Raw genomic sequence first — 25,352 nt, forward strand, 5'->3', positions numbered from 1 at the left:
TAAGAACAAATAACCAGTATCAAGCACGCCCAATCTGATTGGTCCAAAGAGAGTCTTCTAATTAGAATCACGTGACATAATTGGAATCCATAGCCCCGACCATCGTTGAGTTCGAAGTTAGTGTTTGCCTCGTTGCCTTTTAGGTATATAGATTAACAGTATTTTTGGGTCATAGTTGAGAGAATTTCAGGAAGAGTCGATGGCTGGTGCCACAGGAGAAAATGCAGAAAGTCCGGCGGCTTCTCCGAGACAGCAGGCGAACAGAAAACCGTCGCGCAATCGCCTTTCCTGCCAAGTAACTCTTTTGGACGGAACGGTTTTAACTACCGATCAGTTACAAGTAAGTTAAAGTTTCTTTCAACGGTTGAGATTCTTAGAAGTCTTAAGCTGATTTGATCGGTTTTCAACCAGTAGTTACCTTTTGGTTTTCCCATGTAATATCGTAAACCGTCATGCATAGAAATGTAATTCTATAAATTTCACAATGAATCATTGCACATCAAACATTTTACACTTGTTGGTCTAGCGGCTCGACCTGCAATGATTTGAACGAGGTTTTGGAAGTTTTCCACAGTTTTTCCACATCATAACACATTAATGCCAAGAATTGATGTTAATCCTATACGATTTTACTTTTTTCTAGGACAATTTTGGAAAGGGAAACTAACCTTCGAAACGATTATTTTAGCCAGCGTTTTAGGAGCGCTACCGATTATGTGAAAATTAACACGTTTCGTGGCCGTATTGAGAGACTCCCTTAACGGCGTATAGTTATAATAATAAAATCGACGCGCTAATAGTTTTGGGAACTTATTTCGGCGCATATAGTTAAGAAATTATATTTGCGCACAGAAAAATCAAACTCACGTTTACCCTTGTTCTACGCTGTTGTATTAATTCGGGTACATAATTCCTCATTCCATTATTACTTCGTCATTTCACTGCGCTGTATGTAGGATTTTTATTTCGCGTCATCTCCATCTTGTAGCTCAAAATCCGTGTCGATAGGCCAGACTTCAACCCTGCAAGCGAAGAAAATGTTTACTTTAGCGTGCACGCTTTGCTTGGTTGGGGTGTCGTGTTACAAAACGGCGTAAACTAAAACTTGCTTGCTGCAGTTAAGCGTTATGTTTTGACGATCATTCTTGTGAAATTGTGCAGTTTTAGTGTCATTACATCAAGACTATCGAACTGTACAGAAAGTGAAGTTCTGTGCCAACTTTTGGTGTGCTCGTTTAAATAACATATCCCCATTGTCTATGTTAAGTAGAAGCTTAATATGTGTTAACACGAGTTTGCTTTCCAAAGAAAAGTGCCAAAGGTCTTGATTTGATGCACTGGGTGACAACGCAGTTGAACATCTCAGAGAAAGAGTATTTTGGTCTTCTGTGGGAAGATAAAAATGGAGAAAAGGTACGTAGACGGTAGAAATAGCATGTATGTTCTTTAGTTCATGAAAGTTCTGTTTTGAACAGATGACCGTTTCTTGTCATTACCAATCAACCCCCTATCGGGAAATCAAACTTTGTTAAGCATTAGGAGAAAAGATTGAAATGATTTTTAGCTTGTTTAGCGATTGTGTGGTATAACTTTCGTTGCGTGACAAGCAGGTTAAAATATTATTCACTATCTTAAATGTAACAACTTTCAACAGGTTTTTGTTGGGTTCTGCACGGGATAACTGCGATATGTTTTCTTATTTTGTTTCGTCTACAGTTCTGGCTTGATCCCCAGAAGAAAATTACAACTCAGCTGAAAGGTATATTTGTTTTGAACACCAAGAACTTCCTGTTTTCCCACGTCTACGGCTAACGCCTAAATGTTATTGTCATGTTAATTTGTTTTTTAGTATTCTAGACAAACGTTTCCCAGGAGAATTATATTGTGTAAATTTGTGGTGTGAACTCGATTTGTAGAATATTTATGAGCACTTTTAATATACCTCTCCTTGAACCACTGTTGTTAGATTAAAACAAATTGTGTTTGTTTTAGATGTAGACAATATTTTGGATTGATCAAAAATTTTAGATTCTCCTGTTTTCTAAAATCAAATTTTCCACTACAATAATTTATTCATGGGTGGCTCCAAAAAGGTGTTAGTAATCTTAATGTTACATGTAGTTACCAAAGAGGATTATAATAGTTTCAATTCAGACAAGCATACAAAGATAACTGGAATGAATGGTAGATTTATTAGTTGCAGAAGGGTTTGTTTATGGTACATGCTGCTGGAGCAGATAAAGATCTCCAAGGTTGACAGCATTTGTTTTCCTCTATGTGAGGTCTAATTATTGAATAATTTCTTGATTGATGCCATCAATATAACCTGTTGGTCCTGTTAAGATAAAAGCACCCAGAGTATTTCCTACCCTATCTTGATCTAAATGCGATTGGATTCTTAGCATTTCAGACACATGTTTGTTTGGTTTAGTGGTCTGTTTAGTCTATTGTTTTATTTATTTGTATCTCGGTCTAAAACAAAATAAATATTCAAACTCTGAGCTAAATACACAAAGGTTACATTTCCATGACTGAGCACTATTTAATTTCCATTTTTGATAGCATTATTTCCTGTCATGAAGGAGACACCCTTATGTTCAAAGGTTTCCCATGTGATAAAACATTTGTTCACTGAAGTGTTCACGTGGGAAATTTTTCATTCTCAATATTGGAGTACTCTGGTTCTTCACTGTGGTCTTTAGTCAGCACAGCAATAATTCTGGCTCTTCATGCCAGTTGAGACCTCTCACCCCAAGTCATTCACACAAAATGTAAAAGTCATGAAACTTGAAACTTGAAACTTGAATACATGTATACTTATCAGGTCACAGAAAACTAATGGCATCTTGAATCCAAATCTCTTTGAATACAAAAGCCATTCGATATTCTTAGTGAGGCTTCTGGATTTATTTTTTAGTTTTGAAAAATACATCTGTGGCAACATCATAGTCTAATTTTTGTCCCCAAGTTTTCTTTGTATACCCTATGTTGTAGCAACCATTTTCATCCTTGAGACACCATGAAATATATTGACTAAATTGCCAGAAATTTTAGAGTTTTTTAATCTTTTTGTTCAGTGTTTGAGACTCGTTAAAACTTGCTCTTATGACTGATTCAAATTTCATACATGTATACTCTAAATGAATAGAAGACACAAAATTAATGTGGTTGAGATGTTTATGTAAAAAAAAAAATTGCAGTGTGCAGAAAAGCTAGGGAGTTTGCCATTTAATCCATGTTATTTAAGAAAAGAAAATTCATTGTAATTGAAGGGACGTGAACTTAATTTTGTACAGCTGTTGACAATGATAATTGCTCATGAGCTTTTGTCCTGCATCGCAATTGAATTAATCACATTGAAATCATGGCTTCTAGAACATATTAATGCATTTATAAATAAGAATCAAGGTGTGAGTGGTCAGGATCCTTTTAAATGCATACATGAAATTTTGAAGGATGTCACTGTTGACAGTCTTTCATGAAAGTGGCATTGAAAAACTATTCTTAAATCTCTCAAAGTCTTAGAGAAGACCTCACTTCACAGGTAGAAAGTTGTAGCTACATGGATGCCATTGTATTCATTTCCTTTATCATTACTTATTTTTAGAAAATTTTAGTACCCTTAAGCTAAGTGTCTCTTCTCCTTGCCAGGGTTACGTTTGAAGATAGTGTTTACAGCATGACTGTGTAAATTAAGAATAATAGTAATACTGTTTTTCTGCACAATTCAAAAGAGGATTTTGCTTTACAAGCAAAATCATTAGGTGCACATGCATGTAGTCAAACCTCTTTAATTTCCAAGACAAATACACACATGTAAGGGCCAGACCTGGGTGCTCACATCACATTGTCCATATGACAGAGATACATTGTAAAGGTGACCAATATGAATTCTGTTTTATCTGGGACTTGTGCTGTCCTTATGTCCGAGTTAGAGAGACATCCTTAGGGAGACGTTCAACTGTACTGGTATTGTATTTATTTCAGACATCTAGATATTTTTTTAGATGGCCACAAATGTTGCTTTAATGCAACCGGATATGTATAATTTTTCACCTTTCTTATGTTACTGTCTTCTTCTAAAAGCCCTTAGGGGTGCATGCAAGTTATGCTTGTTTGTAAATTCTTTTGAATCAACTCCTTATGTCATGGTAACATGTATTTTAAATACCGTTACTACAGATATTGCACTTCTGTTTTACATCGTTTTTTTCAGGTGTCCAACCTAACTTTGGATTTGCTGTGAAGTTCTATGAGCCTGTGCCATCACAAATTAAAACTGACTTTACCAGGTAAGCTAGCAATGCATTTGCAATTAAGTATGCATTGTATATTCTCGCTGCTTTTCTTGTGAAATTCTTATAAGATTAAATTTGGAAATACAGTTAACGATAAAGATTAGCGAAAAAACTGAGCAACGACGTTTCGGTGTCATCCTGGCACCATTTTCAAGTTAAAAAAATATTTGTGCGAAAAGTAAATTAATTTATACCAATGGTAGAGGTGCGAAATTGAATAAATTAAGATTAAGATAGCTGTTCAATGTTCATGTTCATTCCAATGAGGTGTCAAACACTGGTAATGAGTTCAGTGTCTGTTCAAAGCCTAAACAAATACTTTTGCGCGAATGGAGTCTGACTGTGTGTTAAGGCTCGGTTTCTTCTTGCGAATCCACAACATTTCGTGGATCAAGCAATCGAACTTTCCCTGACATTTCTTTAGGATCTTAAAGTTGTTAGTCAGGTCACCAACTGTATCAACTCGGTGTTCATTTTGAAGGTGTTTTCCGATGGCGGTAAATCGGTGTTCCTCAATGCGCTTGTAAAGATGACGGCTAGTGTAACCGACGTATTCTGCATCACACAGATCACATATATAGTTATAAACAACGCACTGTTGATTGATCAAAGGTGGTTTTGGCTCTTGTACTTTGAGATCATCGCCAATTTTACGGCTTCTGAACACCGGCTGTAGTTTGTGATCAAGTTTATTACTCAAGTCCGAGAGATGTTTCTTTACTATGTCCGCTGATTTCTGGTCTTTAAAAGGCAGGACAATGCGGTAGATATTCTCTGTTGGAGGCGTCGATCTTGTGTCTGGTGACATCACTGAATTAACGAAACGGGTGATGGTGGAGTTCACAAGAGAATCTGAGTACTTGAGGTTAGAAAAGATCAGTTTAAGGCGTTCGCATTCTGTTGAGAATAGTTCCCATGTTGAGGACAAGCGGTAAGCACGGTTTAACATGGTTTTAACTAAAGATCTTTTATAGCGGTTGTCGACATGACTTTGGTGGTGTAAGAGGAGACCAGTGTTTGTGGGTTTACGGTAAACACTTGTTACCAGCTTGCAGCCCTTCTTGCATATTTCAATGCCGACAAATGGCAGCTTACCGTTAGATGCGATCTCCATGGTGAAGGATATGGATGGATGACAGTTGTTCAAAGTCTTCAGAAAGGCTTCTGCGGTTGGTATGTCTTTCATTGTGGCTAGTGTATCATCCACGTAGCGTCTGTAGAAGTCTGGCAACTTGTTCTCGTTTTGTAGCTTTTCCTCGATAGAACAAAGAAAAGTATTGGCCATTAGGGGACCCAAGGGAGAGCCCATCGCTACTCCATCAATTTGTTGGTAGAGTTGACCGTTAAATTGAAATAGCTGGTCCTTTGTTGCTACTGACAACAGTTCAATTAGATCAGCTTTGCTGATGTTTAGATGGTGTGTTTTGTTAAACCAGTTGTCAACAAAAGCTCTATCAGCAAGGATCTCGATGGTTTCTTGTAGTGGGACGTTCGTAAATAGCGAAGAGACATCATAAGATACTAGGATGTCAGATTCGTTGAGGCTCAGATTGCGAATCTCATCAGCGAAGGAAAATGTGTCAGATATTGTGTAGCTGTTGATCGACAGGGGCTTCAGTTTATCGTCGAGCCATCTCGCGAGGGCGAAGTTGTAAGTACTTGTGGCGGATAGAATGGGCCTCATCGCCAGTTTTTCTTTATGAGTCTTTGGCAGACCATAAAGATGGGCGAGTCGTGATCCTTTCGGGCAAACTGAGTCGGCAATCTGTTTTGGGAGAATTTTGCGCACGACAGATTCAAGGTGTTTCTCTTTCTGCAGTAAAGGGTGGTAGTTTTTGAGCGGTCGTCCACGCGTCTTGGGTCTCTCCGAACTTACGGCGGTAAATTTAGCTGTATCGTTGATGGAAGATTCACTCAAAAGGCGAACATATTCTGCCTTATCCATAACAACTACTCCTGTACCTTTATCTGGTTTCGTGATTACGATGTCATCTCTTCGTTTTAGTTGCTCAATAGCTCTTTGTAGCGCTTTCGGTGGTTTGGGGGCTTTGCACTCGATGTAGTTAAGCGCGATCGATCGAAGGGTGGCCGCAGCTAATTCCTTCTTATTGTCGGATAATGAAGGCTCCAGTTGCCAGAAGGCTTTCTCGAAGCTAGCTTGAATGTCCATTGAAGAGATGCGTTGCGGCAAGGAAAACTTCAAACCTCGACACAGAACAAGCTTCTGGAAGAATGAAAGCTTGTAGGAGGAAATGTTCTGGATATGTTTGTCCACATCGTGATCTTTGTTTAGCAGCTTCATGATTTTGTTGATATGGCCGCTCATCATTTTCTCATAGTGCTTTTTGCGGAGGTTAACCATCGTTCTCAGGATGCACATGTATTGGAGCGATGAACAATTCCGGCGTATTTCAACGTAGATTCCGTTAAGTTCCTTCTTCAGTGTCGCATTTTGCTTTACTTTTGAAGGTACATTTATTTATTGATATATTTATTTAATATTCTGTCTACCTTTTAGTAACCCAGTAAACCTACTTTTTTCCAGAATAATGTTTACCTTAACTTCAGTTTTAAAAAGCATGAATATTTGGTACATTAAATGGTTATTCTGTTGATACCTGTTAAAATGAAAGGAAGTGGCAATTATTTGCAAAAGTTCACACTCTCTCAAGGTTAAGTGCATCTTAGCAACACTAAGTGAAATATTTTCAAGGAACTTGGTGTTGTTACAGCTGTAAACTGAAGAGCTTTTCATAGACATTTTTATTAATGCTGCGATCAAAATGGATCAAAGAATGCAGAATTACTTTTAGAGATAACACTGTAATTGAAATTCAGTTGCTCAAATGATCTTAAGTTGAATTCTTGGTCAGACAGCTGGGTGAAGTGTCTGGACTTGGACTTAGCATATGTGCTAATTAGTCAACTAATGTATTTAGTGAGTGATGTATAATTTCATTTATTTACATGTAGTTATTTGCTGTTCTAGGGTATTTAAGTTGTTTGTTTGTTGTTTAGTATTGTATTTTTTGGTTGGATAAACCAAATGTCAATTTTAAAATCCTTTAAGAAAGAATAAAGCATGAAAGCTTTGCATCCATAGTGGTGGATAACCTGAAACTTTCAATTTAATACTTCAAAATGTTACATGTGCATTACTGCCTTCTTGAATCAAAACAAGCAGGTAGACAATCCTAAACAGTGTGCAGTATAGACTGGAAATCATCTTTAACATAACTAATATTCACTGTAGCATAAGAGTGTTTAGAATGGTGTTTTGTATAACTGACTACAGTGCAATTTTGAAACCTTCTTACACTCTGTTTGTTTGCATTTTTGCTTCCAAGGTATTTGATGTGTATGCAGTTGAGAGATGACATAAACTCGGGAAGGTAACTTATTGATATAATTAAATCATTTTGCGTGCTTGGTTTGGTTTGGTCTTCAGCACCATGGCTGATGACTAGTTGAGTGATGTTTTTGTGCATGTATATTTTCAGATTACCATGTTCATTTAGCAACCAAGCGGTACTTGGATCGTACATTGTACAGGGTAAGACAAAGTTAGGCATGTAGCAATCATTTGATACCACATAACCAAACTTTGGTCTGTACATATTGTAAGGTTTAATATCGCACAACAGTATCTGGCAGAAGAATTGCTGCTCATAATGTTTCTACACAAATGTACATGGGGCTTGAATGAAGTGTTTGGCTAATGTACTTTCAGTGGTCCCGAATCCAGCTCCTCGATTATGCTTTCTAAAATAGCCAACTGGTCTGCCTCCTGCCAGTTGCGGTGTTTAACGATGTTGAGTTTATTTGTACATGTAGTATTTTGCTCACTTTTTGTTGCTCTTGGCCCTGAAAAGCACCACTGGGGGGTGAGCAGACCGGTCAATTACAACTTACATTGATTTTATTTAATATATATTTCTTGTTGTGCAAGCCAGGAAGGAAAACACAATGTGAGAAAATAAGTAATTATAATTTTAGTGGGAGGTGTGGTTGCTTCAAGGTTAGTGTGCTTGTCTCTGGATCGAGCAGTCTGGGTGCAAGACCTGGCCGGGAACATTGTGTTTTTTTCTTGGGCAAGACACTTCACTCTCACAGTGCCTCTTTCCACCCAGATGTATAAATGGGCACTGGGGGTAACCCTGCGATGGACTAGCATCCCATCCAGTGGGGGGTGGGGAATAGAAATATTCCTAGTCACTTCATGTTACAGAGACTAGGATAAGCTCCGACCTAATGGGCCTCTTGGGTTGTATGTAGACTTAACCTACCTTAACCTGTTACTAATTTTGGTGGCTCAAAACTTAGGTGATGTTGGCGATTTTGAACCTCGTGAGCATGGGACTGATTACTTGGATGGAATGGTGTTTGCACCAAACCAGGTAAGTAATAAGCTCAAATTTTGTTATTGAAAACGACTGCTCATTTTCTTACTAACTGACTCTCATTGGTATTATATAGACACAAGAACTGTTGGACAAAATCAGGGAACTACATAAACAACACAGGTATGACAAAAGGCTTTCTTAAAATTAAACACTCTTGGTGTCTGAATTTGTAGCTTTTGTCAAAATCAATATGTTAAATAATTTCATGCAAAGGAATTCTTGTCTGATTGCCCAGAGCTAGTGGCTAGTGCATTTTGTTTGGGCAAGGGAAGTTTAGGAAATTCAAATTAAAGAAGTTCAGTAGGAGATTGAAATTTTAGAGGGCTAGACAGAATGACTTTCAGGCTAACACATTTTTCATGTAGTTACAGCTTGCCCTTTAGGAAACCAAAAATTTGGTTTTCTTTGCACCCTTTTTGTGGTCTTTTTAGTGCTTTTTGAACCTAACATTGATGTCATTTTTTATTTCTGTCAATGGTTTTGATTTTGGATTTGTCAATTTACCACAAACTATCAGCAAACGGATTTTGTGAAGTATATTGAGCTTTCAGCTGAATAGTCAACTCTCTTGTTTGGTTCATTTCCAGGGGTCTCAGCCCAGAAGAGGCTGACCTACAGTACCTAAAGATTGCTGCATCTAAACTTGTCATGTTTGGTGTTGATGCCCATCCTGCAAGGGTAAAAGACAGCTTTTATTATTTGTTGTTTTATGAATAAGTTTGATCAGCCTAATCAAAGTATTGATGTACATGTATATAACTAGTTACATGTAGGACTAGATACCAATAGACAGTATTTACTGGGTACTCATTACTACTTCCAGAACTCACTGGCTAATTTAATTTACGGATTTTGTGTGGAAAGTTTGTTGATATCAGTTTTTTAACAATCAATATTTAGGAAGAAGATGGTACTGAAATACTTATTGGTGTGTCACATGATGGCGTGGCCAGTTACAAAGACAGGCTGGTGGTGAAAAGAATCCCATGGTAAGTGCGTGTGGTCAGGCTTCTGCTGTATGTAGTGTATAGCAGTATTGTCCCCCTCCCCTCCCCTTCCCTGCTAGGAAGTTGGTATGTCACAAGCTACTCTGCTAGTTTTTGTCAGGCTGTGATGGGGGAAGGGGGTGTTGTTTGTCAAGCAATTTTGTTGGATCGATTTTCTAGACCTAGGTAGAGGCTGTCTGAAAGTAACATCTTTTGTCCAGTAAGCCTAAACAGAAATATTGATGTGGGGAGCAAACCCATTGACTGTCTGTTTTTGTAACCAGTAGAACACTGTGCACACTGCTCTTTAAGTGTTTAATGTGTAGTACCAGAAAATATCCATACTCCCCCCCACAGAAGGGATTGGAATTTCCTTGGGGGTGGGGTTTCTCTAAGACCAAATAATTTAAAGAAATGTATCAAGTTTAATTGGAATTTCCAGAGGGGTGGGGGGTCTTAGAAAAAATCCCTTCCGTGGGGGAGTAATGGATATTTTCTGGAACTACAGAATCCATATGCAGGGTCTCTATTTTATATCAATTTGTCCAAAGTGTGTCATTGTGAAAATAAAAAATTTGTCTCTAAATTCCTTTAAATTGTTATTAGGTCAAAGATTGATTATATCAAGTACAGAAAAAGGAACTTCATTGTGAAAAGCCACCCAGGAGAGGTATTTTAAGCATTTTTTTTAGCTAGGAGACCTTTATACAATACTTTATGCAATACTTTAATGAATTAACAGTTCTAATTGTTGTCCCATTTCTTGTTACTGACTAGCTGGACACTTTGACAACAACATCAATTTACAAGATGCCAAGTGAGAAGGCAGCTAAACGCTTGTATAAATCCTGCGTTGAACATCATACTTTCTTCAGGTATAATGACTAAGGGAATTAACACCAGAATGCTTGCCTCAGATCTGTATACCCTGCATGTTAAATATTATGCATATGTCCTATATTTTCATATCTGTGCAGAGCAAGCATTGCTTCTGACTTGATTGTAGAAAGGCTTCAAATTTCCCTTTGGAAAAGTAAAAGATGTTGAGCAACACATACATAGAAGTGCTTCTTATTAGCAGTTGTTTAAATGGTTGCTCTGTGGTTTCATTTATAAAATAACATTAAGAAACACCTGGTATAGGGTAATAAATAATGCTACCTGGAAGTAATGTCTGACAGCTTTCATTTGAATGGAACTCACATTAGGCTGTTATGCAAAGTTAGACCCATAATAATATATTAACTACTTGAAGTTTCAATCTTGGTGTGACAGAGTTAGGCATTTAGGAAGTAATATATCAAGCACAAAAGACCATTTCTAAAATGCCCAGAATAGAATTGAAAATTTTGACACATAGTGTAGTATTTTTGACAATCTTCGAGTTTGTTTGGAAATGTGCTCAGTGTAAGGCAGTGGGTTACAATACAAAACTGTATGTCAAGCACAGAAGACCATATTTTAATGTATTTCAAAAATGATGAAAACAATTTTGAAAATATGATGCATAGTGGAGAATTTTTGATGATCTTCAAGGTATTTGGAAATGTGGTCAAAACTACAACTTAACAATAGGAGAAAACAAATCATGAAAATCATGAAAATCTAATATGTGATCAGATATCCAAATACTTCCGCGGTCATGACTTCCTTTGTTTCAACATAATGAATTATTAATAAGTTTGAAATCTATGTCTATGTTGTATGGATGCCCAAAACACGAAATCCTCAGTAAAGATTGCTCAAAAACATGAACTCTCCTTTCCTCTTACAGGCTAACCTTTTCTGATCCTCCACCGAGTCGCAGTACCTCACTTCTGAAGATGGGGTCAAAGTTCCGTTACAGTGACCGCACCCTATATCAGCTTCACAAGGATGGTCACCCAATTAAGGATCAGCCCAAGTTTAGCCGCGTTTCAAGTTTTAACTGGTCCCGTCGTTACCAAATGCCATCTCTGTCTGAAACTAGGATTTATGTGGATGAAAAGGATAATGATCATAAAAAGAGGCCTCTCTCTGAAGGAGACATGCCGTCAAAGATGCCACTTTACATTCGGAAGGGAGTACAGGTACATGTAGGTCTCTAAACTCCTTTAAAGCATATGATATCACACTTTACTATGTAGACATGAGTGTTTTACTGGAAAATACAGCATTCATAAAGTTCTTACCAAACTGCATCTGAGACCCAAGTGGCATATTTTCCATATTTTCACTAGTGGAGATATTGATGACGTCTTTTGATATCATGTTTGACTCTTTAACTGTACTCAAATTTGTTGCTGTGTGACTGCAACATCATCGGATCTTCCTCAGAAGTCTTCGGCAATCTTTGGGTGTTTTCAGAAATCTTCAGTAATCTTCAGAAATTTTCAGAGAATATTCATAAACATTTGTTTAGCCTTCGGACGACTTTTGAAAAATCTTTGGAAAGTGTTGGAAATCTTCGGAAAACCATCAAAAACATTGTTATTAGTATGTTTATGTAATAAACAAAATAATACATGGTTGCTTGTAGATATGGAATTTCTCTTCTTGTGTTCGACTTTACATTTATATCTCACTTGTAATATATCAAGTTGAACACACGAAGAAAAATCTCATATCCAGGCATGCCCATGAATTATTTTCTCTACATTGTCAGGATAAGTTCATTAATTAATGTGCAATTATTGTTTTTGTTTGCAGGCTCCATTAATGGAAGAGGAATCAATGGCTACCATGACACCAGAAGAAAGAGAACAATACCAGAGGGAAATGAGAGAGAAATTAGGAAAGGAAAGAGGAGAGGGTGGTCAAGATGTCATCAGAGCCACTGGCGCTGGAGAAGGTAGAAGTTTTTATGCATATGGAACTGCAGAAAGACCTGATCCACAAACTACAGTCACTGCTGTTGAGGACGAAGCAAGAAGACGTGAGAAAGAGAGGAAAGAAGAGGCTGAACGTGAGAGGGAGCGGCTTGAGAGGGAAGCAGAGAGGGAGCGACTTGCCAAAGAAGCAGAAAGGGAGAGGAAGCTTCAAGAATGGATTGACAGTGAAAAGAGAAGGTAACAAATGGAGCTTTTATCACTAAAATGATTGTTTACCTTTACTGGAATCATCTATTGCCAATAACCCCAACCCCCTTCCCCCAACTTGGATCACAGAAGTCATTGAATTTTGTTTTAACACAGTAGACACTCACTTAATTGAGAACATCTTGCCATTATAAACAGTGGTCTTAAGGGCCCTAGCACTTACTAACCCACTCATAACAGACACAATAATTTCAACATTTTCCATGTTCTTGTTGTGTCCATTTTAATGAACTGTCTGGTACCTTAGATTATTGTAGTGCAGCATTCATGCTACTTATTGCGCAGCATGTTCATGATAGTTTAGACTGTAGCCTTTGTGGCTCAAACATTATTATGAAGCAGGAAGACTTCCAGGGTGCAAAGAAAACCAATCTTCAGACTTGCCCTTCAGGAAAGGTGAAGCTATGATATACTAGTCATTCTCATTAGCTCCCAAAATTAGGTCGTTCTTTCTGTCTTATTTCTTGTGACTTACAATTTCGTCTTGCCTGTTAGGCAAGCAATGGATTCAGTCCACTACTGACTTAAAAAAAATCAACTTGCCTTTGGGCTACAAGCCACAACTAAACTTTCTTTTTGCCTGATGAATGATCTTTTTCGGTTTTCAGAGTTGAGGAACAAGAGCCAGAAGTTGCAGGCATGGCATACATTGCTCCTGGAGGAACTGCTGAGAGGTAAATATCAAGATGCGAAGATGTTACTGTTGAAGTCTCGAAGGTGGCACTTAATGCATGTATGCTAAACATTCAAGCCTCGCTTATTTAACTTCACGTCCTTTGGCTTTTCATCTGCAGCTGTTTCTCATTTTGACCTCTAAATGAGATACAGTAACTGAGTTGGAGTAGGGATAATTCTTCAAATATTGTGGAATATTTTCTCTTTAGTCTGAGATTTCTCTTATAGGATATACCGATGGACACGGTACAAGCCAAGGATATCTGTTTCTAAAATTACATTGATGCAGCTGTGTCCTGTAAAACATGCAAAGACAAGTTGATTTTCGCTTGTTGGTTCACGCTGCCAAAATCCTGCCTGTATTTGCAGGCCGCCACCTGATTATTTTGGCCACGTTTTGCTACGTGTACCATAGTGTGAGGTCATTCATTCACATCTTCAGAGCCTCTTTGACAGCAAAGACTTTGTAGGGTCATTTGCGGTGGCTAAATCAATACGATTCCACTGCAGTTCCCCATCTTGTTATATTTATTCTAAGTGCTGATTGAGAATGCTGTCTGTTCTAGGGCAAAATTCACCACGGAAAAGACCAAAACGACCGAAGAGCCAGAGTTTGTTAGCATGGGCGTTGCCACACCAACGTCTGGTTTTGATACAATTAAGAGAGCAGAGACGAGGGTCGCTGACACTGATACCTACAAAGGACGAGTCCTGAAGATGCCAGAGGACGAGATGGTAAGACTAAAAATATGTCTCATGCTCTGTAGCCTGCGTAGTAAGCATTCTGGTACTAAGAGCTTTTTCCGCGTTTTCCATGCACAAATTAGAGCAAGACAAAAAAAAATCCCTTGCTTGCCCCATGAACCCCCTGCTTCCTTGATTTTTATTCTCTCGGTCCCATTTGTGCGCCGCCAGAATGCGGATAAAGCTCTTCGGAGGGGAACGCTAGCTATGCAGTTTACGTGCTCTGATTTCCATTAGTGTATGGAGGTGCATTGGCGTAGTTGGTTACTGTCAGACACTAAGTCAGGCACTTATTTACATCACACATCCACGACAGACGGAACCTCTTAGGAAAGACCATTGACAGTAAAATTAAAAGTAATGACTCTCATTTTTGTTCGGTAGGGTACTGACGTTTCTAGGACAAACACATGGGGAGGTGGAAGAAAGGATAATGTGTCATACACCCGCACATACACAAGCTCCACCTTACCTAATCGTGGCGGGCGAAAAGGCTATGAGAGCAACGTAACGTCCGAAGAGGACAGGAGACGTAGCGCGGATGATCTGCTGGATAACAATGAGAAAGACAGAGGTGGCCGACAAGGCAAAGTACCTCTTGTGAATAGGGATGAGCTGGTCAGGTACTATTCACCTGGATCTGCAACCAGTGACACTCTAAGAGCTGAGCCCGGCCAGAGTGAGATCAAGAGGTCACTTAAAGATGACCTCAACTTACAGCATGAGCAGGGCGAGGGTGGCTTCGTCAGGGAGAACATAAGGAGAAACGAAGGAATCATTGAACGACAATCGGTGAGAAATGACCTGGAGAGTGCACCGCCTGAGATCACCACCAGAACCATGATCATTGACAGTGAAAGAGAACCGACCGTGTATCGGCAGAACAGGGCTCCTGAGGTGGAGACCCATGTGTTGTCGTATGGAGGAAGCCCAGGTGGAGATGCAGCATATAAACAAGGTACCCCATATCGCTATAATGACTCTACACCGGCTAGTTCACCCGAGCCTTACTCACCTCATGCAAGACATTACAATGTGCCCAGCGTCACCACACAGAGAGTTGTGTATGACCAAAATGGACCTCCCATAAGTCCACCTTTGAGTGGTTAGTAAAAAATTTTAATTTGTGTACAAATTAACATACTGTCTGGCGTACATGTACTTGGTTCATGTTTTTTCAATCCCTGAGGCCTAATACACAGTTCAGAAATTTGAAATGGTAATTTGAATGTAAAAGCATGAAAGTTTTTTGCAGGCTGTCATCGGGATGGCAATTCTGTCACACTCTTTGGGTCTTGTATTTGGCAGGAAACTCAGGGATTTGAAAACGGATTCGCACCACATTGCACAGTAGTGAACCTAGGAAGATCACCCTATTGCTGAATAATGTAATATCTGATTGGAGAAGGGCCAAGAAGTTTTTTCTCCCCAACCTCTTTCTACTGACCGCACAAAATCTTTTTCTTCTTTGACTTTCTCTTTGTGTCGGCTTGACAGACCAAGGAGAACGAGTAGTTTCTTCTAGTGTACGACTTTTTCTTTTATTTTTAGCTCTTTAGCGTCAAATATTTTACATTGTAGATAATTTTTGTTATTTTATTATTTTATTATCTTTGATGTAAGTAGCATTTTTTTCCATAGATACAGCCACATCAGCTCAGCAGCTGCTCTTACACACCGTGTATAAATAAATGCTGTTATTATTATCAGCATCGTCATCGTCATCATCATCATTATCATTATCATCATCATTATCACTATTGTTATTACTATTATTATTACTTGTATCAGACCAAAAATAATGTCCTATCTGTACTTCGCCATCCACCCGTCTTTTGCGTACCATGGTATCCTCCAGTTGTGCGTGACTTGCGTAAATCGTTGTCATTTTGCTTTAAGGTTCGGTAATACCGGCAACATTTTTCTTCAACTTGTCTCGCAACATTGTTGCAAACGAGGTAGTCACAAACGTGGTAATACGCACAACAATGTGTGTCAACTTGCAATGCAACAATGTTGCGAGACAAGCTGAAGGAAAATGTTGACCGTATTACCGGGCCTTTGTGAATGAAGTCATTGCGTTCTTGCTTGGTGACATGCGTTGGTTTGTTGGGTCACAGGAACCCAAGATGGCGGCACAGTCATCACCCGCACCATCATGATGGGTGGTGGAGAACCCAGCAGGACCGAGACCATCCGTCAGACCACCATGCCGACAGAGATTATCCAGAAGACCATCACTATTGAAGGTGACGGCAATCAGCTGACTGCCGAGGAATTGAAGGACATCATTGCTAAACATGCTGGAGAGATTGGCAGCAGTGAAGTGGTGACCACTGTAAGTGAATTCAGTGAATTCTGCTGTGGTAGAAATGCTTTGAAGTGTGGTGCAAGGCTGTGAGAAGAATTACAAGGAGCCCAAAGGTTCCTAACCATGGGTGCCCAGTACTTAAACTGATACGAAAAAAATAAGTTTTTCCAGTCGTCCAAAGGCTAAAGTTAGTTTCCTGTGGCACCCAAGTGCCTCAAGAGCACAGCCCTGGTGGTGTAATTCCCTTTAAGAATCATTTGACCCCAAACCTCCTTGCAAAATGGTAGAAATCAGTTAGTGAATATTTTTGTCCCGTGCGTTGGAACTGAAGTTGTTTTTAATGTGCTTTTTTTTTCTACCGTAGACGTACACAACCAAGGTACAAGAAGTGAAGCAAACTAAAACAATAACCGAGACAATGAGGGTTGTTGATGATGACGGAAACATTATCAAAACTGGTGACCCAGAAACTGATGCAGTAAGTGAACCGGCTGAGAGAACTTAAAAGGAGTTCAGTCACGGTATTTTGAGTTATTTTGGCCACATACAAAATTACCTTTAAATGGAAGGAAACATGAAAATAATAATTTACAAAGATAGAAAAACACCAAAGAGATAGTAATAAACCATAGAGAAACAAGGATGGTTAAGGATGGAGAAGATTAACACGGATTGCAAGCGACAAACGTGAAGAATTTAGGCTAAACTTTTCAAAATGCGCAAACCGTGACGAAGCTCCTTTAATACAGTTCCACGAAAATCTTTTAAGTCAGATTGAACTGAGCCCATAAGCATTTTTTGCCAGAGGTGTTGCTAAGCAGCAAGAGGTATTCTAATTGTCGAAGTGCTTGTAAGTTAAGAACTGGAATCGGGGATTTGGTAACTCTCCGAGTTAAATTATTTCTGTTATGTTTTGGTTTTCTCTCACGGAGAAACATGAAGACGTCAATGGCTTATCCGGCTGGGGCAAGGTGCAGTGGTCTTCACCAATAGTAATTAATATATGATTGTACTGTTTAGGCGATTATGGAGGCCATCCAACGAGCCAAGGAAGAAAATCCTAATGCAAAGATCACCGAGGTGGTTATTACCAGGACAGATGAAGAAAGCACAGCATAAAGGTAGATGTCAAGGTCGTATTTTGCATTTTCTGTATTCAGTGATTGGTCATTTGACTTTTCCCGCGCTTGTTGCTTGCTTAATGTTCTACCCCCTGAGTCGTGATCGGTTATTTAGATCTCTAAGTCTTGTAGCGATTGGTTCTCTCCTCGGTGATCAGTCTCTGTACTCTCATAAGTCTCATAACGTGCATGCTTGAAACTATATCGATATTCTTGGGAGAAATTTCCTTTTGATCATAGTTTTTACCACACTGAAACTTTACTTCTCTCTCGGCAGTAGTTAAGACGGACGGACCCTTCTTCAATGCAGCTGGCCAAACCGAAAAAGTGGCGTCCCTAAAGATTCACTAGCTAGATAAAGCACTATGCAAAGGAAACATTGTAAAGGTTGCGGGTTTAGAAAATGTGGTGTTGGAGTTGTTGGAGATGCAGACAAGCAAATATTGTTTAAGCAAGTAACTAGTTAGAAATGTTTATTTTAATCATCACATTCAAAGTAAGTTTAAATGTTAAATCGTTAAGATGCTTCCTTTTTCGGAGCGAACAAACTTCATGGGAAAGAATAGCTTAGCACGCTTAGTGAATTATAATATTGTAAATGTATAATTTAGAATAGTTTGAAGTCGATGAATACTAGACATATGCCATTTAACGAACGTACGTTGCAACTTAGTTTTTAAATTAAAAGAAAACAAGTCGACGAACTTGTGAGGGTATCGAAAATTGTAAGTCAGCAGTTTGAAATGAGGACGTGGACTGTCTTTGGTAGTTGGACATCAAAGTACTACAGTATCTAAAGTTCTCTACTAGATCTTAAAACTAAACAGACCTAATGAAATGGAAGGCAAGGAGGGTTCTCTTTGAAGATCTAACCTCGTTCACGTGAATAAACCTCTGGCTGGCAAACTTCACTTTATTAGGGGCTCCCCTTGGGAATTTTGCTTGCAAAGCAACTGCTTAACCACTTGAAACAAGTCTCTCTTGTGGCCAAACGCTATGTAAAATTGTTATCGACCTATGAGAGGACAGGATCTCTGAATTGTTGTTCGCTTGGATCTCTTCATCTTTTTACCAGTATCTAACTAGGGTCAAAGACCTACTTTTTTTCGTATGCGTTTTCCCTGCTTTTAAGTGACAGTTTTTGACTATCTGCAGTTCAAAATGAAGCATAAATCACATTTAGTCGATGTCTTGGAAACTTCAGACTATTTTCAGATTTAACCCCAATCCATTGTCACGCCCGGTACTTGCGTTCCTCCTGACCAGCGGTCCCTATCAGCTTAAACAACGTTTGAGCATCAGGGCTCAGAGAATATCCTCAACTTACTTTAAGCGTGTTTCTGCTAGTTTCTGTGATAATTTCAGTAAAGTAACCTAATAGGCCTTTTCGGAGTTGTCTTTTGCTTCAGTGTTGAAACGAGTCTTCGCGCGAAACCATTCGTGTGAAAATGAGTTCCGCCTACAGGTTCATTTACATGTAAACTCATCTTCGTATGAAAGGTTTTGTACGAGTACTCGTTTTAAAACAGAGGCACAAGGTAACTCGGATATGGCCTATTGGTAAGTAATTTTCTTGAACGAAGAAGTCATTTGATGTATTGGGTCGAATCACGTCTTTTTGTGGAACATCCTAGTTTTTGAATTGTCACCTTGTTGCTAAGGAGACGAAGTTTTTGCTAAGCCCAACTGGTTTTAGTTTGCCAACATATACGTTGGGTTTTAATCAAAATAGTGTTTTCAATTTTATCTTAATTTTCCGACATTCATGTCTCTCAGACCTGCAAAGCGTATCTTAATAGAAAAAGCGATGAAATAAGCGATTTAATGAGAAAGCGATCATATTGTGTAGTGTAGTCCCTTCCAAAACTTGGGGATCGTTGTTTGGTTATGTTGAAAGGCAATAAAGTTATTAGATCTTAAGTTAGAGTTGTTTAGAGTTCGTTGTATCGAACAAACTAACGCGACTTGACGAAGAACTTCAAATCGCCTCTTGTCGCTTTCTGGGTAGGGAACTTTTTGTTTAATTTGGGATTAGGCTTTTTTTTTTGTTTTTTTTGTTTTTTGTTTTTTCGCTGCCGTTGAAAAGAAAGAACACTTGATCTCCGGTTACTTTTGGTTCTACTGAGTTTAAATCATGCCTTTTATTATTAGATTAATCTTATTTATAGTGTTAGCTAAGCCGTGACAACGACTTTATTGAAGCCGAGCAAGTTGTACACATCATAAATCATCGTTTATCGTGCTGTAAGTTTGTTGGTTTTTAATAAACGTATATGAATCGTTGCAATGTTTCATGTTCCTTCCACGAATGTTGGGCTATTTACTCTCTTGATTACCAACCCCTTAAAGCCCTTGTTACTAAAAAAGAAACAAAAAAAACATTTGGAGATAACCATACCAATTCTCTCGTTAACCTTGAATAGCTTATTAGTTGGAAAAATTGAAAAATTGATCATTCTTCGTTAAATAAATTCATCAAAGCCTATTTTGATTGACCTGTTTGTTTCACTGTGTTCATAAGGGTATTTGCCGTTACCCAGAGACGTCCGGGTTTTCTTTTCTAAGTTGGGGACGCCCTTCTGATAAGTTGAGGAATTTGGTTGTTGCACGCCCTGCTGATGAGTTAAGACTCTTGTTATGGCCTTTTTCAGCTAACGCAACGCAACAGTACTGCAGGGAACAAGGGCAAACTAATGACAAGGTGAGAAAAACCACTGTCAGAGACAGTCCTTAGTTTAGGTGCCCTTTTCAACTGTCAGTTTTCTTTACCGAAAAGTACAAAAAATTTTCAAGCTCGCGTAATCTGCCGTATTTTGATCTTTCTTACATTTTGATGCGTTCGCGTGTATCGGCGTCCGCACCAAAGCGATAACACTCTATTTTCAAAATAGCCTGCAGAACAGGCAGAGAGCGAAACGCGATACACGAGCGCGGAGCGACCACTCGCGCCTCGCGCTCGTGTATCACATTTCGCTCTCTGCCCCGCTAATCCGCCTGTTCTGCAGGCTATTTTCAAAAATGATCAGCGTTTTCTATCAGCGTTTTTCTTCGTTTTAATGTGAAAATGAAAAAAAAAACATCGAAAAGCCTGCGACTTTAAAAGGAAACACGAACACGTTTCCTTGGGTTACCACGTACAATAATGCGTTCCTTCGTGCATTGAGCATTGCACGATGCCGTAACCAATAGGCTTGGACAACAAAATTATTAACATTTATAATTAACATTCGTTTTTAATTCAGAAGAATAAGGGATACTTGTGCGAGCAGTTGAGGGTGAGGCCATGTTTTCGTTCGTTGTCGAGGAATTGAACGAGATAGTCGACAGCACCGGGTTTCTTCAACTTTTTGACATGTTTCGAGCCCTCTTAGTTCTTGCATGAAAGGAAAGTGAGAGAATGCTGGTAAGCGCATTAACCAATTGTTTGAAAAAGGAATCACGTGTATCGTGTGGTTAACATTTGCAAGGTAAACGAGAGGTCGGACCATCTTAATTTTAATGATAAATTTTTGCTAATTTTTTGACTTGGTTAACAATTCAACCAACTTCAGTTCGTAGCATGCGAGTTGTTCAACTTGCACAACTAAATAACAGATGTATAGGCTACTCCTGCAGACTATGGCGACGCTGGCTACTAAAACTTAAAATGATCTCTATTTACAGAGCTGTTGTGGTTTGATTACCGGGCCGGAACTTCAGATGGAATTTCACTGACTTGAAGAAGAGCGTCAATAAATAGGTAAGGACCAATTACTTTTCTTAGAATTTTTCCCACCAAAGACGTCTCGAGAAGCCGTCACTTAACTTAGCTAAGATTACTTGACTTTAATTTTTGCGGGGTAGTTCGGCGACTCCTCCCAGCTTCCGACTACTGCCGAGCGCGCGGCAATCAAATCGTTGAGCACAGTTCAGACAACGAAACAGTGCTCGGCAATAGTCGGAAGCTGGGAGGAGCCGCCGAACTTTTGATGGTTGAGCTTTGAATTCTAAAGTCCGCATGTTATTGAAAGGGGCAGTAAATTTGTTTTGTTTTTTTGTTTTTTTTACTGCCAGGCTTCTAAGTTGTCGTTTCAAGACAGAGCTAATTTGATCAATCCGCCAGGTTCAATTCTCGTCGAGACGAGAAAACAATGTTTTTTTTCTGAGCAGAATTTTGTCCTGAACCTGTGGCAAACGATATGACCTTGAAAGACCTTGACCAAATTCATTGTCATTGCATTGGTTTTGTCCGGCATGCACGTGCAGTCCGCTCGTGCACGTGACAAAACTTGAGATGAATGACATTTAAACTTTCTTAAATTTCCTCGTTAACATGTTTTGTCAGCACGTTATCGTTGATTTTCACGTGAAAATAATGAAAATTTGCTGAAAATTTGCTTGGTTAAAATCCTAATTGAGAAATGCTAGCGTTATTTTCAATCCAGAAAGGGACTCCGAATTTTGCTTGTGACATCACTATATTAATTAGCGCGTTCTAATTGCAAAGAAAGCTGAATTTTGTATTTCAATAATAAAGAGAGATTAAGCACCATTAACAACGAGAGCTTACAGTGGATCAGTCTTTCCAAAAAAGTTAAAAATTGTTCACTCGTTCAACGCCGCCATTTCTAATTACACGTTCATCAGTTCTAAATCTGGAAGGGACAGCCCGAAGACGCGTGTGACGCGTGCAACGCGTGTGACGCGCGCGATGCGTATGACGCTTTCTATCCACTAATTAACATGTTCTAATATATATATTTTCAAAACACAAAATTACATGGCCAGAATCGTTAGCTTGAAATGGATTCTGCTAGCTGTTTTCTTCCGGATTATCATAATTAAAATCAATAATAAATTGAAAAAAAACTCACATGTTCAGGACCATTTCCGAAAACTTCAGCATTATTTTGCGTCCAGCAGCTAAGTGCTCAAATTTGCTTGTGACATCGTCAATAGTGTGTTCTTTATTTGTTAATTATCGTATTCCAATTGGGACGAAACACGAGTTTTTATATTACACAAACATCACAGGCTGAGATCACCTTGTCCGCCAGTGGAAAATTATTAGCCATGGATTCTGACTTTTCCAAAAGCTATTAAAAATACAGCGGTTGAAAAATTCAAATATATAAAACAAATCAATGTTTCCTATCAAATCTGAGAATCAGAGCAGAAACAGAGTTTTCTTGTGACGTCATTTAAGTGTAATATTCTATCGTTCTAAAAACCGTTCTAATAGCAACGGAAGCCGATGAGTTCATTTTGCACAATGACGTTACATTACAGAGAATAAGCACTTTTTTCCAGGGCAGTAACGTAAATAACGTTAGTTGTTGGCGTTGAGTCTTTCTCTAATACTCTGCATCCAGAGTCAGATTTCTATCTTTTGCCAGTCTATATTTGCTAGAATTCTCTTTTTCCGCACATTTTCTTACCTAGAGAAGTTTCAGTTTTATTTCTCTGAAAGCGAATTCTTTTCAAAGAACTGTCAGTTTCGCTGCATTATTTACTCGCAGTTCTTAGCGTGTTGGTTCTACGTGCATTCTCCACTGTCACCTCAACATGCGGAACATATTAATATCAGCGCGAATATATTAATTTCAACGCCAACAAAACATTTTTATTAATTTATATAATTTATTTCAGATGTCCATCTCAAGTTGGATTCAGCTCGGAACAACAAAATGGAACCTGACAGTCTGGGAACAAGATAGTAATAGATGAAAAGCACAACAGACAAGAAAACAGTAAAATACTCGATTTACAGGTAAGATAGAAACGGGTTCAAGAAAAAAGTGTACGTGTACCACCATGGAAAAAGTAGTCTAAAATTTTATAGCTCTATCAGCGCCTGAAAAGGTCAATTCTCCTTAATGAATTTATTCATTTCCTTCATTGTTTTTTCTGAGAATCACGATGTACATCAATGTAAATCCCATAGTTGTTTTTAAAGAATGACGCTATTTGTTGTGAAGATTTTGTTCTAAAAATGAGAAAGTCATTCAAATTTGACTTCAGAAGACTACGGTACTCGATCAATGTGATTTTCAACATCCAAAACATTGTCCAACAGAAAATGTGTGGCACACTTGGGTTTCTGAGAAAAGTTTGTTTGATGGCTGGAACGCGAGAAAAATTTGTAAACCGGGACAAAAGAAAAAGTGTTTTGACGCATAATATTTGATTCCACTCCTAGAAAATTTTGTGTACGTACATGAAACTTGGATAATCGCAATGTTACCGAAGATGCGAATTTTTCCGAAACCTCAGTCAGGGTAGCCTGTTCCAGGCTTTCGGTCAGTTGGGGAGCAGCGCGAAAATGGGACAGAAAAAAATGAGGGTAAGTATTGAAACTCGTTGATAAAAAATTTAGTACTGTCAAAGCAATTAAGTATCGCTATTTGACTGTTAAGGACAACTGGCAATTTAAAATGGTCAAATGGTCATACCTCTATGCTTTGACAATGCTAAAAATGTTTGTTAGCGCGTATCAATAATATTCAAAATAATGTGGTGACCGGGTTTCAAGTTATAAAGCCGATGTTCACTCTTGCAATGCTAGACGAGACATAGAAATAGGTTGGAGGTGCCGCTATTCAGCTTCCGGCCAGCGTTCCTTTGTATATAGAGCTGTAATTCTGCTGTGGAATGAACTCCGCCAAACTCTAATAGCTTTAAATACATTAGCAAAATTAAGGCTACTTTTAAGAGTTGTGCTTTGCAAAGATTTCTATTTATTCATTTATCTATAACCTATATAGCTTTTTACATCTATCACTGTAACTGGTCAATGGAGTGACTAATAAAAGTACCAATCAGTAATTACTAATATCGTTTCCTCCAGTTCAAGACAAAAAAATTTAAAGAACCCAAGAGAGTGTTACGCGACCTCCCTAGTTTGCCTGAGCTCGTACGTAACAATAAGTTGGAAGAGTGTGTCAATCAAGGCAGTTAGACCGTGAGTGGTAGCCCTTCGGCATTGCAAAATGAGACAAAACCATTCGGAAATGTCGGCGTTTCGCGTCTTTTTTGAGAGAAAATAGCCCGATTGAAGTGTAATACGTAATCAAAAGATTATCAAGGTGACGTAACGTAATAACGTTTCTAACAGCTCACTGCACCTAAACCGGCATGGCTTCCATTTGCGCAAACGGACAGTTGTCACCTATTACAAATCAAAATGTTCATAACTTATGCTAACTTTTTTAATATGCGCAATCTTTAAGGTAACTCGATTAAAGGAACTCAGCCACGGTATTTTGAGTTATTTTGGCCACGTATCAAATTACCTTTAAATCGAAGGAAACCTGAAAATAGTAGTTTGCTGAGACAGAAAAACACCAAAGAGATAATAATAAACCATAAAGGAACAAGGATGGTTAAGGATGGAGAAGATTAACACGGATTACAAACCACGAACTTGAAAAAATTAGGCTAAACTTTTTGAAGATGCGTAAACCGTGACGTAGCTAGCTACTTTAATTTAAGCGGCAAATCTACGTAAATAGCAACTGAATATACTTGATATAAGTAAACAGGAAGCGGAAACTGCGTCATAAAATTCCAATGAATTGATTCTCGTGAATTAATTTCATTCATTACATCTGTACTCTAAATAATTATGGTATCTGAAAACTTTTAAACTTCGGAAACTGCATAAAAGTCGGTGCGCACTAGAATCGCTCGCTATAATTTTACTCTCAAACGTTATTCTGGCTGCTGGTACCACTTGCGGCACTCATACTTTAAAGAGAA

The 25,352-nt window shown here is 38.6% G+C and overlaps 2 protein-coding genes across 4 annotated transcripts; one reads left to right on the forward strand and one right to left on the reverse strand.

The window, feature by feature from the left end:
- The first annotated feature begins 103 nt into the window (after positions 1–103).
- LOC145464162 (uncharacterized) lies at positions 104–19,898 on the forward strand. 3 transcript variants are annotated; one of them, XM_081447969.1, is made up of 21 exons: positions 104–340; positions 1,309–1,413; positions 1,717–1,759; positions 4,217–4,292; positions 7,646–7,690; positions 7,799–7,851; positions 8,622–8,695; positions 8,775–8,821; positions 9,289–9,379; positions 9,602–9,690; positions 10,294–10,357; positions 10,465–10,562; positions 11,462–11,756; positions 12,376–12,734; positions 13,373–13,438; positions 14,006–14,174; positions 14,568–15,288; positions 16,304–16,521; positions 16,859–16,972; positions 17,515–17,615; positions 17,893–19,898. In XM_081447969.1, exons 1-20 carry the CDS (start codon positions 200–202, stop codon positions 17,611–17,613), a joined length of 2,967 nt encoding a protein of 988 aa, XP_081304095.1. In that variant the 5' UTR covers positions 104–199; the 3' UTR covers positions 17,614–17,615; positions 17,893–19,898. The 3 variants fall into 3 exon arrangements, with proteins under 3 accessions (XP_081304095.1, XP_081304096.1, XP_081304097.1); XM_081447970.1 differs by having other exon boundaries at positions 17,896–19,898; XM_081447971.1 differs by having other exon boundaries at positions 14,568–15,141.
- Positions 4,354–6,758, reverse strand: LOC145464163 (uncharacterized). The gene has a single exon (XM_081447972.1). The coding sequence runs from the start codon at positions 6,676–6,678 to the stop codon at positions 4,606–4,608; it is 2,073 nt and encodes a 690-aa protein (XP_081304098.1). The 5' UTR covers positions 6,679–6,758; the 3' UTR covers positions 4,354–4,605.
- Positions 19,899–25,352: the final 5,454 nt, after the last annotated feature.

Source organism: Orbicella franksi, chromosome 12 (genome assembly GCF_964199315.1).
Source record: "Orbicella franksi chromosome 12, jaOrbFran1.1, whole genome shotgun sequence".
In the NCBI taxonomy this organism is placed as follows: domain Eukaryota; kingdom Metazoa; phylum Cnidaria; class Anthozoa; order Scleractinia; family Merulinidae; genus Orbicella; species Orbicella franksi.

Coding starts and splice junctions, on each gene's coding strand:
- LOC145464162 (XM_081447969.1), top strand. CDS start 200: ATGGCTGGTGCCACAGGAGAAAATGCAGAAAGTCCGGCGGCTTCTCCG. Junction 13,439..14,005: donor CCTGGAGGAACTGCTGAGAG/GTAAATATCAAG, acceptor TGTCTGTTCTAG/GGCAAAATTCACCACGGAAA. Junction 15,289..16,303: donor CATAAGTCCACCTTTGAGTG/GTTAGTAAAAAA, acceptor GTTGGGTCACAG/GAACCCAAGATGGCGGCACA.
- LOC145464163 (XM_081447972.1), bottom strand. CDS start 6,678: ATGTGCATCCTGAGAACGATGGTTAACCTCCGCAAAAAGCACTATGAG.